The sequence below is a fragment of the Schistocerca gregaria genome, chromosome 8, assembly GCF_023897955.1.
Source record: "Schistocerca gregaria isolate iqSchGreg1 chromosome 8, iqSchGreg1.2, whole genome shotgun sequence".
NCBI lineage: Eukaryota > Metazoa > Arthropoda > Insecta > Orthoptera > Acrididae > Schistocerca > Schistocerca gregaria.
Window position 1 is genome coordinate 224,675,951 of NC_064927.1, and position 19,939 is coordinate 224,695,889.

At 40.6% G+C, this 19,939-nt stretch overlaps 1 protein-coding gene across 1 annotated transcript in view; it reads right to left on the bottom strand.

Moving 5' to 3' along the window:
* Positions 1-481: 481 nt before the first annotated feature.
* LOC126285386 (uncharacterized) overlaps positions 482-19,939 on the bottom strand; it is a 185,596-nt gene continuing 166,138 nt past the window's right edge. Inside the window, exon 13 of the mRNA XM_049984725.1 lies at positions 482-1,060. Coding sequence (XP_049840682.1) covers positions 902-1,060 — 159 coding nt within the window. The 3' untranslated portion in view covers positions 482-901. The remainder of the gene's footprint in view (positions 1,061-19,939) is intronic.

Here is a 19,939-nt window from a genome sequence, read left to right on the forward strand (position 1 = left end):
GCATAGCACACACATTTTTAATATCACTGATGTCAAGAAGCTGTTAAATTTAGTAGGCAATAGGAATGTACACAAGCACGTTATGATACATTTCGATATGGTGTACTGGTTAATGCACAATAGTAAAATCTGTTCTTGACTGCAGTGTATTTAAAACACTACTGTCTTTCTACAGGTAAAATTCAGGGATGGGACTATCTTCCTGAAATTTTTAAGAACAATATCTCTAGAAAGTGACTGACTGCATATTTCTGAAACCTGAAGATATGTCAACATTTCTCTTTGGTTTGTGTGACCATGAGCACTACTTTGATCTTTACCATTTGAGTGTTTCACAAATAGGCACTCTTCTCCCTTGCTATATAATGCTATAATTCTCAGAAGTTTTGATATGTAACTATTATATTACAGACCTGTATTTTGACTGTCAAGATATTAACTGAAACGCTGAAATCATGTGGAGACACAAAAAATGTAAGTATACAAAATAAATAACACTTTAATACTGTTATTACCAACTGTACAAAATATTCAGGATTCAACATCATGCAAACACAATGGATAGCAGGAATTGGAGAAGACCCCAATAAAAATATCAGTGGAGATATTTTTTTTTTTCTCCAAAGGCACAAAGAGTGGCAAGAAGTATCATTCATAGTCTCACACACATATAAGGCACGTAAGAGAAACAACATTGTGTTTCACATTATGCAATAAACACTTATCTTGACTCTTTAAAATAACTACAAAAGTAGCACTGGCAAAATGAAGTAAAAATAATTGTTGCTCTTATACAATATTTTAAAAACAGAACAACAAAGTATTTCCCATTAACATGATATTTCTTATCATATTTCTCTTTCAATTCTGCCCAGAAGCAAGTGTGAATTTTTCGTGGCAATCAAACTTCTGGTCTCATATTGCCTGCAGAAATATTATATATCATATCCCTTATCCTCTGCAGTTCAGTTAACTGTCTCTGCAGAACTTCCATTTCTGCATCCTTCTGTTGGAGTGTCTTCTCTTGTGCCCTGCATACCTCCTCCAAGTTTTGAGATTCCTGCAACACATGAAAATGCAATCATTTCTAAAATATTGTTACTGAGTTTTTCTGTTGAATAAAAAAGTATTTTGTTAATGGTATAGTAAGTACTTATTAGCACCCATACAGCAACAGTTTGTGCAATATCATCACACATTCTGTTTACTTCATATCACAATTTGGGACAAGATCCTCAAAACTTTCTTTACCAAACAAATAAATAAAGTTGTAAAAACAACTTACCACAACATTTAATGCCATTATTGTGCTTATTCATCAGGAAGTATGGCAAGAAGCGGGATGACAAGAGTTACTTATTTTGAGTAATGTGCATTCTTAGATTTGAAATGAAGCCAACATCAAATTTCATTGTACAGGATTATAACATAATTGGGTAGGTAAAAAATCTACTCACCATGCATGCAAGCTTTCGGGGTCAGTGGCACCTTCTGGCTGAAGGGGGAGGAAGAGGGATGCAGATTAATCAACACTTTGGCCCTGCGTCTTTTCTAGTGCTGATTTCCGTGCACATGATGGACTCGTTATTTACAAATTTGCCTATGTAGTTTGTTTACGGTTCATTACACTGCAGGGTCCTCTTGACTGTCTTACACCAATCTATTTGCAAATTTGACATCTAATTTCTTTCCCAATCTCCACTTACCTTGTTTATATGCAGTAGTTTCATGCTTTTTTGCATTTGTTTTTCGCCAAACCTCTGATCGACTTTTACTGTCGCCTCATACACTATCTTATTTGCCAAGAAAAACAGTTTACATTTTCACTGATGACTTTCGCTTTCTGTTTGTCCAATTTTTAAAAGTTGGACTTTTTGATGACTCACTATCAAGTTTTTTTTTCAGTCTTTTTTGTATGACGTAGGCCACCATTTTAGTGAGAAATTCTCGCCCACTCATTACCTCTTGTTAATAATTATCTGTTCTCATGGTTTTCGTAAGAATTTTTTTCATTTTTTTCCATATTTTTCCTAGCTTTTCTTCGGTTTTCTGTCTTTTTCCGCCCCCTACCATTTCTTACACTCCCAACCATTCTCTCTTACCACAATGTATCCCATCACATATTACAGTAGCTCTTTTTGAAAACATGCTATGGCACTATCAAAACTAAGGCCCCATATTCTGTCTTTTGAAACCTGCTTGTCCCTTAGAGTTACTCCAAAAGGCCTAACATTGAACAACCCGGTTTCCGGATGCAACCATACTCTACACGAGGTTCATTTCAAAAACAGCAATCTCTTGCTCGTACCAGGCTATTCTGTGACCTATATGCCTCATCAGCCAATTTACATTCCACCAGACTTTTCTTCTACAAAACCCTGCACTTATGTTTCCTGGGATGGTGTTTTCCAGCAAGCCAACTGCTAACTGCAACAACATGCCAGATTTCACCTTGAAAAGCTATCCCACCTTCTCCTAAACTACCTCAACAGTGGTTGTTTCCCTTTCTGTCTCTCTGCAGCTCCCTAAATAGCCACAACATCAACCATCATTCCTCTCCTAAAAATTGAGCTTGGCCAACCTCCTCAACATCCCCTTCACCACTGCCTCACAGACTGATAAAAACTCATAATCACACAAACCAATCACAAAAGTACAGTGTTCTCAGCCACTTGTTTAAACCTCTCCTCCCACCTGAATCAGTTGCATTATCTAAGTGTCTCACTTTCAGCCCTAAAGCTGCATTTAATCATGCTGCTTTGGTGAAGAACATACTTTCCTTCACATGTAATGTAACTGGAAATATCACTTTGCAACCCAATCCTAAAACCTTTCTAAAAGCAAACCTGACATTGAACCCTGCTTTTAACAGTTCTGACCATTATTTCAACATGATCCACCACCACTACCTCAAAATCCTTCCAAGGATTCCTCACATCTAGCACAGCTTCACAATTCTTCCTCTGGTCTCTAAAATATAACCCTAACCTGTCCTCTGTAGATCTCCAGGCTCAGTGTTCTCTAAAAGCTGAAGACTCTATCATCATCCTTCGAGCAGATGAAGGATCTACTACTGTGATACTTGACCGACATGGGTATGTTAGCAAAGGTCTGTGCCAACTGCCTGATATCTCTACATACAGCTTCATTGGTCTTTGTTTCTCATCCCGTCTGGTAAGTTTCCCCTGACCTGGGGCTTTGGGTGACTTTCTGAACTCTACCCCTTTTCCTAAACCTCTCTAATCCTTTTCCTTCACCACTCTTCCTTCCCCTTCAAACCACCTGCCAGAAGGAGGAGCCACTGACCCTGAAAGCTGCCATACATGAAACTTTTTTTTTTTAAATGTGTGTGCTCCTGCCACCTTTTGGCAAGTAGATTTTTTATCTCTCCAATAACATTATATTGTCAAAAATTGATTATTTTAAAGATAATCAAAAAATAATTAAAAAATAATTAAATCTTAAACCCAAATAAGAAATAACCTTTATAACACAAACAGTATAGGAGATGACAGTGGTCATGTGCACAAATGTGTGTGTGTATGTGTGTGTGTTTTCAGTTTCTGATGAAGGACGTAGTCCGAGAGCTGAACATTTCTAGTATTCTATTTCACTGTGCCTAGCTGTGATTTGGCACCTCCTGTATGTCGTGAGTAGTAATCTGTCCCTTTCGTCAGCAACAAGTAGCTGGATGTTGTGAACACAGGGTGTACAGGAAGGGGGGAGGGGAGATTTACCTGTTAAAAATACACTTTTTTCTGCATGAAAATACACTACACTGAGAGTGAAAGTACATTTTTTCCATGTTAACTGCTGTGAAGCTTATCAATTGTTTAAATGGTAAAGGTTTTATACATCAGCGTAGAACTTCTTGGCACTTTAGGAAACAAAACCCAGCAAAGAACAATGTGCTCTGGAAAGGTCTTTGATGTGCAGCAACATGTACACTGAATATTTTCGTATTACAAATGTATACATATTGTACAAAACACACCCAAGTAGCTTCCGAAGCATATGATGCAGTCCTGTCAGCCAATCATGGCTCATGTCAAGTGATTCCACTAGACTAGGACAGCAGATATTCAAAGCATAGGTCATGATACATAGTCAGCCAATAGCAACATCACTTAAGTAGCACAAACACACAAATAGGAAAAGTTAATGGTTGAAATTAATATACACATACTATAACTACAAGAAAGGCAAAGCTTTTAGATATAATATTGTTTGTCAAATTTTTTTTTACCATTTTTCTTGAGGGTGCGGTTAAGCAGGATCCTAAGAGCACAGCTTAAATCACAGCAGCTGAATATTTCTGACAAGCAAGATTATACATTTCACTGCTGTGCATTGAACATTTTGTGGCTTACCTGGCCGAATACACGTCATTTCAAGCAGCTGAATATTTCTGACAAGCAAGATTATACATTTTACTGCTGTGCATTGAACATTTTGTGGCTTACCTGGCCGAATATATGTCATTTCAAGCACTTTGACTTTTTCCCAAACTGCTCAAGAACTCATCTCTCACTTTTTTGGGAAGATAATTATACATTTTGATGTCATTACTGCATAATTTGTAATATATGAAAGAACTAAAATAAATACGGAAAACTAACTTCGAAGTTTGATATTTCTTAGCACGTTACTCTTTAAGATATATTACACACAAATGCACCAAATGGGCCTGAAATGCTTCTAAGTGGCTGGTTCTCAAAATTCTAAGTTTGAATGAGAGTCAAATGATCTGATTTAAGAAATTCATTGCAGTCTCAGAAGAAACATAATTCATCTTGTGTAAAAGGAAATTTACGTGGAAAGTAATGCTTGTCACAGCTTCGTACACAATATTTTCCAGAGACCTTTTAGAAATGAAAACAGTCATATGTGATGCTCACTGAAAGCAATTAGTTGTTATACAGTACAGCATATTCTTTGGCACATTTTGCTGTCAGCAGATGCTCCGTGTGCAATGTGTTTTACTGTTTTAAAGAGTGCATCATCTTTGGTACTTAAAGTACTATTTTGGCATTGTTCTCTCATTTATGTATATTGCTGGAGATTTATTCTGCAGGATTGGGCTACAGTAAAATTCTTGGTTCGAGTAGCATCAGTTCTTGACAGTCAAAATTACAAAAAAATTTTTTGAAAACTAAAACAATGAAAAATTCTAAGAATTATAAAATATTCTAAGTTTTTTCCCAGATTTCCCCCAAATGAAAGAATTCCCGCATTTCCCAGATATCCTGGGGCATATACATCCTGGAATACTATTATCCATAATTACAAGAGATTGATAGTGTAGATGGACAAAACGGTCATGAAACATGGGAAGATATCAGCAGGATTGTATAGAATTTAGATGCTTAGGTACAAATACTGCAATGTAAAACATAATCAGGTGCAGATATAGATTCAGATCATAGTAGCAGGTTAAAAATAAAGTTTCTACAGTTTAAAATTTTCTGGTGGTAGTTACCCATATACTAACATAAGTGGAAGTGGCAGATGGTAAATCAGCAGAAGAGTAGGAGATAATAAAGATGAAAATAACAAAGAATACGGAGGTCATCACAGTTCGAGGTAAAAAGCTTAGCGATAATTCCCGATATTTATCACATAATTACACATTCCTGTAAAATTAGATAATTTAAAAAAAATAATAATGCAATGTGATGAGATGTTCAAAACCCAGAAAAAAATTGCAACAAATAACAGCCGGCCGCAGTGGTCTCGCGGCTCTAGGCGCACAGTCCGGAGCCGTGCGACTGCTACGGTCGCAGGTTCGAATCCTACCTCGGGCATGGATGTGTGTGATGTCGTTAGGTTTAAGTAGTTCTAAGTTCTAGGGGACTAATGACCACAGCAGTTAAGTCCCATAGTGCTCAGAGCCATTTTTTTGAACAAATAACAAAGAAAGGCAATGAACCAACAAAATCCAGGTAAACCAAGTGGAAACAATAAAAATGCAAAATCCAGAAAGACAAGACTGGCTTCAGAGTAACTATCCACTGTTGTTGAACAAAGAAAGTAATTAATATTTTCAGAATGTCAGTGCTAATTTTAGGATAAATGTGAAGAAACATTACAGGAAATATTAAGATGACAGCCAACTTTGCACAGCACTAGAGTTGAGGATGGTGACCACCAAAATCAGTAAGAGAAATAGAAAGAATAATAAAGGTTTAGGATACCAACATTGCAGAATACAGTCAAGATAGTGAATGAATGTTTCTGTCTAGAATAAAAGAGTAAACATGATGGCAAAACAAGGAAGACATCAGAAGCTGATTGAAAAAGATAAATAAACTTTCTGTGGGAGGAATTAAGCTTCTACTGGCATGGAGATGAGGAAGAAGTGTCAAACTATGCTTGCAAAACTCATGCCATGAGAAAACTAGAGAAGAAATTGAAAATATTTGGAATTTAATGCTGCAACAGAGGCTATACAGACTGCAAGAAGTATTCCATATTTGGAGAGGTGCCAGTATAGAGCAAAACAAGAAGAAAAAGTCCAGTAAACATGGTCTCTAAAATGCATGTCTTAAAGAGTTATAAGAACCTGTTCATTTATGTTACCATGAAACACATCTCTTCTACTGCAAACTCTGTGCAATTATAAACTACTACAGTATGCACTAAACCAATGAAGACACATTTCTTTGTCATTGTCCATGGATACAGCATGCAGCAAATATTTCTTAGTGTCGTTAGGCCATAGATGAAGATCACGTCTGCCATTTCCCATGTGGAATAGTACGCTTCCATTATGCTGGTAAGAGCAAACATAAAACTACAGTGTAAAAGCATTTCACAAACATGACGACACAAGATGGGCTCCATTAGAACTAATGTATGTGGTGCAGTTACCCAAAACTGTGAATAAGGTTTTCAGTAATAACACTAGCAGATATTTGCTGCATGCTGTATTGGGGGACAACAACAAAGGAATGTGTCCTCATTTGTTTATTTCAATAACAAAAATGAACTCTTAAGGTGTTTTAGTGTTCATGTTTACTGGAAGATTCTTTGTTTTGTCTACACTACCAACCCTCAAAATATGGGCTGTAGCTACAAAGGGAAGGTAAGGAAAGAAGCCAATGGAAATCCCATACTGAAAGAAAGGGCAGGTTACTGGATCATTTGTTGAAGTATTCAATTTGGATTTGCAGATACATAAGACAGATTGCGGAGGGGAGAGAGGTGGTTTGGAGGGAGGAGATTGTAGGAGCAGAAAAATGGCAGAATATACAAAACAGGTTATCGAGAAAGTTGGCACACATTTATGATTTGGAACAAATTTTTCTGGATTTCCTATATTACAAGGGAGTAACAGAAATAGTAGCTTGCACCACTGATAAAGGTTTTATCATCATAATGTAAACTCAGAAGTTACGCAGATATTAAGCAAGAGTAAAAAGAGGCAAGGTGGGGGAACAGATGGAATACGAATGGAATTGTCAATATAGTGTACTTAAGAATTACATATAAGACTGTTGTTGTTGTTGTTGTTGTTGTTGTTGTGGTCTTCAGTCCTGAGACTGGTTTCATGCAGCTCTCCATGCTACCCAATCCTGTGCAAGTTTCTTCGTCTCCCAGTACCTACTGCAACCTACATCTGTCTGAATCTGCTTAGTGTATTCATCTCTTGGTCTCCCGCTACCATTTTTACCCTCCACGCTGCCCTCCAATGCTAAATTTGTGATCCCTTGATGCCTCAGAACATGTTCTACCAACCAGTCCCTTCTTCGTCAAATTATGCCACGAACTCCTCTTCTCCCCAATTCTATTCAATACCTCCTCATTAGTTATGTGATCTACCCATTTAATCTTCAGCATTCTTCTGTAGCATCACATTTCGAAAGCTTCTAATCTCTTCCTGTCCAAACTATTTATCGTCCATGTTTCATTTCCATACATGGCTACACTCCATACAAATACTTTCAGAAACGACTTCCTGACATTTAAATCTATACTCGATGTTAACGAATTTCTCTTCTTCAGAAACGCTTTCTTTGCCACTGCCAGTATACATTTTATATCTTCTCTACTTCAACCATCATCAGTTATTTTGCTCCCCAAATAGTAAAACTCCTTTACTACTTTAGGTGTCTCATTTCATAATCTAATTCCCTCAGCATCACCCGACATAATTCGACTATATTCCATTATCCTCGTTTTGCTTTTGTTGACGTTCATCTTATATCCACCTTTCAAGACACTGTCTATTCCGTTCAACTGCCCTTCCAAGTCCTTTGCTAACTCTGACAGAATTAAAATGTCATCGGCGAACCTCAAAGTTTTTATTTCTTTTCCATGGATTTTAATACCTACTCCGAATTTTTCTTTTGTTTCCTTTACTGCTTGCTCAATATACAGATTGAATAACACTGGGGAGAGGCTACAACCCTGTCTCACTCCCTTCCCAACCAATGCTTCCCTTTCATGCCCCTCAACTCTTACAACTGCCATCTGGCTTCTGTACAAATTGTAAATAGCCTTTCGCTCCCTGTATTTTACCCTTACCACCTTTAGAATTTGAAAGAGAGTATTCCAGTCAACATTGTCAAAAGCTTTCTTTAAGTCTACAAATGCTAGAAACATAGGTTTGCCTTTTCTTAATCTTTCTTCTAAGATAAGTCGTAAGGTCAGTATTGCCTCATGTGTTCCAATATTTTTACAGAATACAAACTGATCTTCCCCGAGGTTGGCTTCTACCAGTTTTTCCATTCGTCTGTAAAGAATTCGCATTAGTATTTTGCAGCCTTGACTTATTAAACTGATAGTTCGGTAATCTCCACATCTGTCAACACCTGCTTTCTTTGGGATTGGAATTATTATATTCTTCTTGGAGTCTGAGAGTATTTTACCAGTCTCATACATCTTGCTCACCAGATGGTAGAGTTTTGTCAGGACTGGCTCTCCCAAGGCCGTCAGTAGTTCTAATGGGAATGTTGTCTGCTCTCAGGGCCTTGTTTCGACTTAGGTCTTTCAGTGCTCTGTCAAACTCTTCACGCAGTATCTATTCTCCCATTTCATCTTCATCTACATTCTCTTCCATTTCCATAATATTGTCCTCAAGTACATCACCATTGTATAGACCCTCTATATACTCCTTCCACCTTTCTGCTTTCCCTTCTTTTGTTAGAACTGGGTTTCCATCTGAGTTCTTGATATTCATACAAGTGGTCCTCTTTTCTCCAAAGGTCTCTTTAATTTTCCTGTAGGCAGTATCTATCTAACCCCTAGAGAGATAAGCCTCTACATCCTTACATTTGTCCTCTAGTCATCCCTGCTTAGCCATTTTGCACTTCCTGTTGATCTCATTTTTGAGACGTTTGTATTCCTTTTTGCCTGCTTCATTTACTGCATTCCTATATTTTCTCCTTTCATCAATTAAATTCAATATTTCTTCTGTTACCCAAGGAGTTCTAGTAGCCCTCATCTTTTTACCTGCTTGATCCTCTGCTCTCTTCACTACTTCATCCCTCAGAGCTACCCATTCTTCTTCTACTGTATTTCTTTCCCCCATTGCTGTCAATTGTTTCCTTATGCTCTCGCTGGAACTCTGTACTACCTCTGGTTTAGTCAGTTTATCCAGGTCCCATCTCCTTAAATTCCCACCTTTTTGCAGTTTCTTCAGTTTTAATATACAGTTCATAACCAATAGATTGTGGCCACAATCCACATCTGCCCCTGGAAATGTCTTGCAATTTAAAACCTGGTTCCTAAATCTCTGTCTTACCATTATATAATCTATCTGATACCTTTTAGTATCTCCAGGATTCTTCCATGTATACAACCTCCTTTTATGATTCTTGAATCAAGTGTTAGCTATGATTAAGTTATGCTCTGTGCAAAATTCTACCAGACGGCTTCCTCTTTCATTTCTTTCCTCCAGTCCATATTCACCTACTATGTTTCCTTCTCTCCCTTTTCCTACTCTCGAATTCCAGTCACCCATGACTATTAAATTTTCGTCCCCCTTCACTACCTGAATACTTTCTTTTATCTCGTCATACATTTCATCAATTTCTTCATTATCTGCAGAGCTAGTTGGCATATAAACTTTTACTACTGTAGTAGGCGTGGGCTTCATGTCTATCTTGTCCACAATAATGCATACACTATGCTGTTTGTAGTAGCTTACCCGCACTCCTATTTTTTTTATTCATTATTATACCTACTCCTGCATTACCCCTATTTGATTTTGTATTTAGAACCCTGTATTCACCAGACCAAAAGTCTTGTTCCTCCTGCCACCAAACTTCACTAATTCCCACTATATCTAACTTTAACCTATCCATTTCCCTTTTTAAATTTTCTAACCTACCTGCTCGATTTAGGGATCTGACATTCCACGCTCCGATCCGTAGAATGCCTGTTTTCTTTCTCCTGGTAACAACATCCTCTTGAGTAGTCCCCACCTGGAGATCTAAATGGGGGACTATTTTACCTCCAGAATATTTTACCCAAGATGACGCCATTATCAGCTAACCATACAGTAAAGCTGCATGCCCTCGGGAAAAATTATGGCTGTAGTTTCGCCTTGCTTTCAGTTCACAGTACCAGCACAGCAAGGCCGTTTTGGTTATTGTTACAGGGCCAGATCAATCATCCAGACTGTTGCACCTGCAACTACTGGAAAGGCTGCTGCCCCTCTTCAGGAACCACATGTTTGTCTGGCCTCTCAACAGATATCCCTCCATTGTGGTCGCACCCACGGCACGGCCATCTGTATCGCTGAGGCACGCAAGTCTCCCCACCAATGGCAAGGTCCATGGTTCATGGGGGGAGGGATGGGGGTGTCCATAGAGGACTAGTTCAACGTTTTAATGAAGTTTCGGGCACGGAACAATACTGGAGAACTACAATAATACCTATACATACAACAGAGGAGAGAAATTTACTTCAGTGCTGTGTCATCTGAACAAGACAGAGCCAGGGCAAAAGCACCACAGGCGCAAAAATGTGAGCTGGTGTCTGTGCCATAGAGACCTGCAACTTATGCAAGATCCACCAGTGGCACAGGTGGCGCTGAGGATGAAGATATTGACTTTGACTTGGCCAATTGCTGGAAAAATACAATCTGTCTATTACTGGACAACAATGGACAGAAGCCTACTCGAGAGATAGAAGATCAGCTCTCACTCAGCTCTCGTTCACTTTGTTATATATCATCACCCAGGGCTGACTTAGACAGGGAATAACATTTAGTGAACTCTTATAACTGAACAGCCAATTGTTGGAAATTGCATTTGCTATGTGCTGTGAAATTTACCTACAATTATTTGCAGTTAGGGCCTTTGTTGGCGTTATATTACATGCAGTGTTGCACACTTCATTATTCAAAAAGTCACAAAGATAAGTAAACCCTTTTAATTCATTTGTGTGACTTTGTAATTAATTTGTTGGAATGCCGTAAAACCTTCGTTCTCCTATCTTGTTAACTGACTCTGGGGCATAGCTGTGTAATAGTGACAGGAAGAAATCATCTTCGCAGTGTACTCACAATCTCGGCAACTTGACCTCCACAAAACTGGCGATGAGGGTTTACAAAAAATAGTAAGTACAATAAAAAAAGTCATGAGGGGAGAAGACTGCAAAACATAATAGAATAACGTAGATTTAGGAAAGGATCTTTGCATATTTATCCCATACTTATAGGTACACAGTATAAAAAAGAAGGTAATTTAACTGTTCTCTATTTTTTGTTTGTTTGTTTTAATGAAGTCTTTGACAGTCAATGGACAAACGTGGCAAATATTTATTACAAATGATATTTACGTTCCTAGCTTTCAGAATAAATGCTCCTTCATCAGGGAGGAGAGAGGGGAAAGAAAGGGAAGAAGGGAAAGTGGATTTAGTTACTCACAACCCAGGTTATGAAGCAACAGGGAAAGGAAAACAGGGAAAGTAGCAAGGATGGAGGCATGGTTGTCAGAGGGAAGCCAAAGATATTCTACTGCAGGTACTGTGCCAGCTTCAACCAAAGAGGATGCATACAGAAATAAAGAGGTGTATAGTATAAAGATGTAGGATGAAAAGATGCATGAATGGGTAAATAAGAAAGGGAAAGAGGAGAGAGTAAATGGGAGTGAGGTTGTTTAACGTAGGTTCAGTCCAGGGGGATGGCGGGATGAAAGGATGTGTTGGAGTGCAAGTTCCCATCTCCACAGTTCAGAGGGACTGGTGTTGGGTGGGAGAAGCCAAATGTCACATACGGTATAGCAGGTTCCTAGGTCCTTAGAATTATGCTGGAGGGCATGCTCCGCTACTGGGTATTGGACGTCTCCTAGGCAGACAGTTCGTCTGTGTCCGTTCATGCGCTCAGATAGGTTAGTTGTTGTCATACCAATATAAAAGGCTGTGCAGTGCAGGCATGTCAGCTGATAAATGACACGTGTAGTTTCACACGTGGCCCTGCCTTGAATTGTGTTTGTTTTACCAGTAGCGGGGCTGGAGTAGTTGGTTGTGGGGGGATGCATGGGGCAGGTTTTGCAGCGGGGTCGGTACCGCTGGGTAGAGAAGGTAGTTTTGGAATATTGTAGGGTTTAACAAGGATGTTACGGAGGTTAGGGGAACGACGAAAGGCAACTCTGGGTGGTGTGGGGAGAATTTTGTCAAGGGATGATCTCATTTCAGGGGTTGACTTGAGAAAGTCATATCCCTGGCGGAGTAATTTATTGATGTATTCGAGGCCAGGATAATATTGGGTGACAAGGGGGATGCTTCTGTGTGGTCTGGAGGTAGGAACATTGTTGTTGGACGGGGAGGAATGTATTGCTCGGGAGATCTGTTTGTGGACAAGGTCTGCAGGATAGTTGCGGGAGAGGAAAGCACTGGTCAGGTTATTGGTGTAATTGTTGAGGGATTCGTCACTGGAGCAGATACGTTTGCCACGTATACCTAGGCTGTAGGGAAGGGAGCGTTTGATGTGGAATGGATGGCAGCTATCAAAGTGAAGGTACTGTTGTTTGTTTGTGGGTTTGATATGGACAGAGGTGTGGATGTGAGCTTCAACAAAATGAAGGTCAACATCCAGGAAGGTAGCTTGGGTTTTGGAGAAGGACCAGGTGAAATTCAGATTCGAAAAGGAGTTGAGGTTATGGAGAAAATTAAGGAGTGTTTCTTCACCATGAGTCCATGAACGGACACAGACAAACTGTCCGCCCAAGAGACGTCCAATACCCAGTAGTGGAGAATGTCCTCCAGCATAATTCTAGGGACCGAGGAACCTGCTATACCGTATGTGCCCTTTGGCTTCTCCCACCTAACACATCCTTTCATCCCTCCATCCCCCAGGACTGAACCTACGTTAAACAACCTCACTCCCATTTACTCTTCAGTCTTCTCCTCTTTCCCTTTCCTCTTTAGCCATTCATGCATCTTTTCATCCTACATCTTTATACTATATACCTCTTTACTTCTGTATGCATCCTCTTTGGTTTGAAGCTGGCACAGTACTTACAATAGAATATCTTTGGCTTCCCTCTGACAACCATGCCTCCATCCTTGCTACCCTCCCTGTTTTCCTTTCCCTGTTGCTTCATAACCTGGGTTGTGAGTAACTAAATCCACTTTCCCTTCTTCCCTTTCTTTCCCCTCTCTCCTCCCTGATGAAGGAACATTTATTCCGAAAGCTAGGAACGTAAATTTTCGGTTGTTTTTTGTGTATCTATCGGCTGTACTGAGCTGAGGTAAGTACTGGCCAGCCCCTCTATCTCTTTGTTAGTATTTGTTTCACATCTTTATGTGAGATTTTCCATTAATTATTTACAAATGATATTTTATGTTTTGGTACCGATAACCAAAAATATGACCACTGCACAACACAAGATTGAATACTGCCTATGATGTTGCAGACAAATGATACAGTAAGGAAAGTACATAAGCAGAGTAGAGATGAAGAGAGAATCATTATAGAAAGGTTATGGAACAAAAACAGAGAAAGCCACCAACATAAGTGACTTTAACAAAGGGCATATTTTTCTGGCTTGATGCCTGGAATGAGCACCTCAGAAATGGCAAAGCTGGTCAGATGTTTGCATGCTACTGCCTTGAACTCTTATGGAAAGTGCTTGAAGGATGGTGAAACAAGTATGTGACAAAGTGTCGGACATTTACATCTCGTCACGGAACATGGTGGTCTGAGATTAGCCTGCTCTGTAAATTAGGATAGAGCATGTTCTGTGGCAAATCGAATGACAGAATACAATGCTGATGCAAACACACAAGTGTGTCGAGCAACATCATTTGGCACAGCAGATGATATCTGCATGTTTCCAAGTTGACCCTATGACATTGTCAAATGGACAGTGGATCAGTGGAATTGTGTTGCCTGGTTGGATCAATCAAGTTTCTTGCAAGGTAATTGGGCATATCTGGATATGCTGTAATCCAGGAAAACGACTGCTCAAAACATGACCACCACCTCTGGATTTCCACGTGACCTTTGGTCATAATCGAAGGCACTGACAGATTTGAATTATGTGAACTATGTGAACATTATTGTGGACCAGTTGGATACCTTCATGCTTAATGCCTTCTCCAATGGCACTGGCATTTTCCAGCAGCATAACGTCTGTATCATAAGGCCAGAATTGTGTTATAGTGGTTTGAGGACATGGCAGTGAACTGAAATTGATGTCTTGACCTCCAAATTCACGTGATCTGAATCCAATGGAACATATCTGGGACATTATTGGAAACCAGCACTGCATCCACAAACCATCAGTACATAATTTACATAAATTTTATGACACATGCATAGATATTTGGTGCCACATGCCTCCAGATATCTATCAAGGACTTGTTCATTAATGTCAAGCAGAGTTGCTGTTGTACTATGCGTCCCACAGTGGATCTATGTGCTATCAAGAAGGTGATCATAATGTTTCTGCTCATCAGTGTGTATTTTATACAACACAGTCAGAATTTCACACTGCCATAATCATTCTTGACGAGCCAGTGATCATCATCTTCAGATTGAAGCACATGCTGCACACAATTTTATAACATCCCCACTGTGTTATCGTCAATTGTGTACTGTTAACAATGCAACAGGAATGCTACTTAACTGCTTGCAGCATGTCCATTTAGTCTGAAGATGACCACAGGCAGGTAAAGATACATTATTCATTTATCATTTTCAAAATTTAAGCAAATTATTAAGTTATAACTAATTTAGTGAGTGCAATAAAAAAACTTATAACAACTTACACCAACAAAAAATTGCCCTTGCAAAATATAGAGATACCATATAAATTTATTATGTTCTCAGACAAGAGTGCAGTTAATCACAACTTATTTGTCACATACATGTACCAAACAATTCAGCAACAGAAACAAACAAACCCAGCTGGTGACAAATACATTTCCGCAAAGATTATTATTTATACACAGCCAGATATAAATGACTGAAAACTAAGATACGATTGACAACTATCTGCATACAAACTACAAAATAGCCTCAGAAAGTACAAAATGGAAGTTTTGAAAACGGCTGTAACTGAAGACAGAATCTATGAAGCGCAATAAATTAAACTGATTACAACACAATATAACACAGAGTAGACTTGATGCTTTTGGTTAGCCACATATCACAATTTACAAACCAAACAAACACAGGTAAGAATTTACCAAAGTATAATGAATTAAATTAGTCATGGGTAACCTTTGGTGACTCGTTGGCATGATTCACACACTTACGCTCGTGGACCACCTCATCATAAGGTGACAGCAGCGGTCATAGCACATGAATCAAAACTATAGCATTTGGGACATTTCCGTTTGAGAGGTAAGGCACCAATATGAATAGCACCCATTTTACAACACCCCATGCCAACAAATCATGCTTCAGAGTACACTGTTTTGACAGAATGTTCATTTTATGTTCACCTTCTATTCAGAAGAAAACTTCACTACACAAATGGGTAAAGGAATACAAATCAGATCTGTAGTGTGATATCAGAACCAGCTATTTGCCAAAATGAATGGCGCAAAGATAGTTGTTTGGGGGTGGGGGACCAAACTGTGAGGAGGTCATCGGTCCCTTGTTCCTGGTAAAATAATTAACCACAGGAAAGAAGAAAAAAAAAAAAAAAAGCAGATGTAGAGCACAATAACAGGAAGAACCAGAAGAACGACAGGACAACCAACACTACTATGGACATAACAGGAAAAGAGAACCACAGAGATAAGCAAGAAACAGACAGAAGTGGTAAAAACAAGAAAGCAGATGAGCGTGGCTGGCTGGCTACGAGTATAAAAAGGAAAAGCCAGCCACTCTGACACATTAAAACATACACCTTACTAGCATTAGAGTGGAGCACACAAACGGACAAAGAACATGTGCTAAAACTTATACTGAATGATAAAATCCACTGTCACATATAAAATGTAAAACTAAATTATCAGGTGAGGTATTATCAGCTAATATTAATGGCAACGAGTCCGATAACTGAAGTGTCCATCACAAAGGCAGGCAGAGAAGGACAGCTCACCGAGATATGGGCCACTGTCAGCCGGGCGCCACACCGACACTGAGGTGGGTCAACACGGTGCAGGAGGTAGCCATGTGTCACCCAAGAGTCCCTGGCGTGCTGAGGTTATGCCATTTCATCTTCCAAAGCCACAAAACCTTGTGACGTAGCACTGAACACAGGTCAGTTGCAAGCCGATCTCCATAAACGGTTTCTGTGAAGCCTGTTTGGCCAGCCTGTCAGCAAGTTTGTTGCCGGGGATTCCGACGTGATCTAGGGTCCAGACAAATATCACTGACTGATTGGAATGTTCCAGGGCATATATGGACTCCTTGATGGTCACTACCAAAGGATGATGAGGGTAGCACTGGGCGATAGCTTGTAGGCTGCCAAAGGAGTCAGTACACAGGAGAAATGACTCACCTGGACATGAGCGGGTGTGCTCAAGAGCACGAGATATGGCTGCCAGCTCTGCAGTGAAAACACTGCAGCCATCTGGTAAGGATTGTTGTTTTATATGTCCTCCATGAACATCAGCAAAGCCAATGTGACCATCAATCATCAAGCCATTGATATAAACCACTTCGTGGCTTGGTACACGTCAAGAATCGAGGGGAAGTGGTCGAGGTTGAGTGTGGTGTGCGTACTGTAAGACCTTCAGTACACACACCATCAGATTATCTGACTTGTCACTCAAACAAAGTAGGCAAGGGTCAGCAATATGTCTCGTGGTCTTATTGTGGCGTGTTTATCTTCTGCCGTTAGGTCAGACGATAGAAATGCCACTTGCACACTTAGAGTAGCAGATTGACGGTGACCAACTTTAAACAGGACTTTATTAATTTTCACACACGTTTATAAAAATAATAACAAGCATAAAAATTACTTAACTTGGTTCTGGATGCTATTTACAATTGACAATCTGAAGTTCCTTTGGTATTGGTACGTTAATCTTATTCTCACATATATCTCTGATAGTTGACAAAAGTGTCTACACATTTATCTTCATGGCTATGTACAGGAATATTGTAATCTTATTAGGCGAAGACTGAAACTTGACTATAGACTGGTACAGACAAATGTAGACTGGTACAGACTGGTGCAGTCACATGCAGACTGGTACAGACAAATGTAGACTGGTACAGACTGGTGCAGTCACATGCAGACTGGTGCAGACAAATGCAGACTGACTAATCGGAGGTCTGTACACTCATTATAATACCTCGCGCGTCCATGTATCACTGCGCGAGTGTGATCCGCGAGGAGAAAAGGTTCTACCTTAGCAGCAATCCTCATTGGCTGCATTACATATCAAACGCGCGGATCAGCGGAAGCAGAATTTGGTCCGTCTCTATGGCAGCACCATCTCTTAGTGCAGAGACGAACGAGTGCTGCGCCTGCGCTGTTGTGCTTAGCGGGGCGTGCTACAGTGGGAAAGTTATGTACTCGCTGACTACGTGGAACTATGTACACAACACTGGGTCCTTAGGGCTATGTGAAAGGTCCAGGCAAAGCCGCAGCCTAGGTGTACGTGAATTGACCTAAAGTATAGTTGGTAAAGGCAAGGACTCCAGTTCGGAAAGAAGGGATCAGATGCGAACTGCAATTGGAAGCCCTGGTGTGGGCTGCCGGTGCGGAAGATGAACTGCCGTGGATGGGTAAAGGAGATGGTGATTTGGATGCGAAAGAGAACTACGAATGTATGCATTGTAACTGGCACACAGTTGTGCATGCCTAACCTGCAATGGAGGGACTCCAACCTCCACTAGGACACTGGTTACCAGACTCGTCCTAAAAGCTCCTGTCGCTAGGTGAACATCACAGTGGTGCACTGGGTCGAGTAAATGCAATGCTGAGGGCATCGCCGAACCATAAACCAGACTCCCATAGTCAAGGCAGGATTCAACAAGGGCTCTGTAGAGCTGCAGCCGAGTGGAGCAATCTGCACCCCAGTTGGTGTCGCTCAGGTTGCGGAGGGCATTGAGGTGCTGCCAACACTTCCACTTAAGCTGATGAAGGTGAGGAAACTAAGTAAATCGGGCATTGAAAACCAGTCCTAAAAATCGATATGTCTCCACTACAGTGAGTGGATCGTCATTAAGGGAAAGTTCTGGTTCCAGATGAACAGTACGATGCCAACAGAAGTACATAACACATGTCTTTAGGCCAAAAAATGGTGCTAGAGCTCATGACTGCACCTTGTGGATGGCTCTCTGTAGGTGCCGCTCAGCAGCACCAGTACAAGTGGAGCAGTACAAAATGCAGAATTCGTCTGCATACAGAGAAGGTGAGACAGATGGCCCTACAGCTGCTGCTACACCATTAATGGCCACGCTCAATACAGAGCCCTACAGGACTCCATTCTCCTGGATATGGGTGGGGGGGGGGGGGGGGGGGACGACGACTATGAGAGGCACCAACTTGGACACGGAGATTATGAAGGGACAGGAAATTTCGGATAAAAATTGGGCGTGGGCCTCAGAGACCCCATTTGTATAATGTGGCAAGGATATGATATCACCTGGTCATGTCATATGCTTTTCGTAAATTAAAAAAAGATGGCAACCAGGTGTTGGCATCTGGAAAAGGCTGTTTGGATGGCAAAGTCGAGGGATACAAGATTATCAGTGGTAGAGGGGCCCTGGCGGAAGCCACCCTGACATGAAGCCAGTAGGCCACGTGACTCCAGGATCCAAGCCAACCACTGACACAGCATATGTTCCAGCAGCTTACAAGGAACGTTGGTGATGCTGACGGACCAATAGCTATCCACAGCAAGTAGGTTTTTACCAGGTTTGAGTACCAGAATGATGGTGCTCTCCTGTGATGGAAAGACGCCATCTCACCAGATCCGGTTGAAGCTGACAAGGAGATTTCGCCTGTAGTCAGATGAGAGATGTTTAATCATCTGACTGTGGATAAAATCTGGCCCAGGAGCAGGGTTGGGCAATGTGCAAGGGTACTGAGGAGCTTCCTCTCTGTAAATAGGAGGACTTTCCCTTCCAGCCACAGTTCGAGGGTGCGAAAGGTCGTGGGGTAATTCTCCAACACAGAGGCTCGAGCATAGTGCTCAGCAAAGTGCTTGGCAGTCACATTTGCATTGCTAGATAACATGCCATTCATTTTAACACCGAGAACACCAGTTGGGGTCTGGTACCTGAAAACACATTTGATCCTTGTCCAGAATTCGGAAGGTGAGGTATGGCACCCAATGGTCGAGACATATCTGTACCAACACTCCTGCTTGCATTGTTTGATAAGTTGGCAAATGTGGGTATGGAGCCGTTTAAAGCCTATGAGGTGCTCCAAGAAAGGGTGCTGCTTATGCTGCTGTAGAGCTCACCGACACTCCTTAATTGCTTCAGCAACTTCTGGCGACCACCAAGGGAGTGCCTTTCGCCAGGGGCATCCTAAAGAGTGCGGGATCATGTTTTGTGACACAAACGATTGTTGTT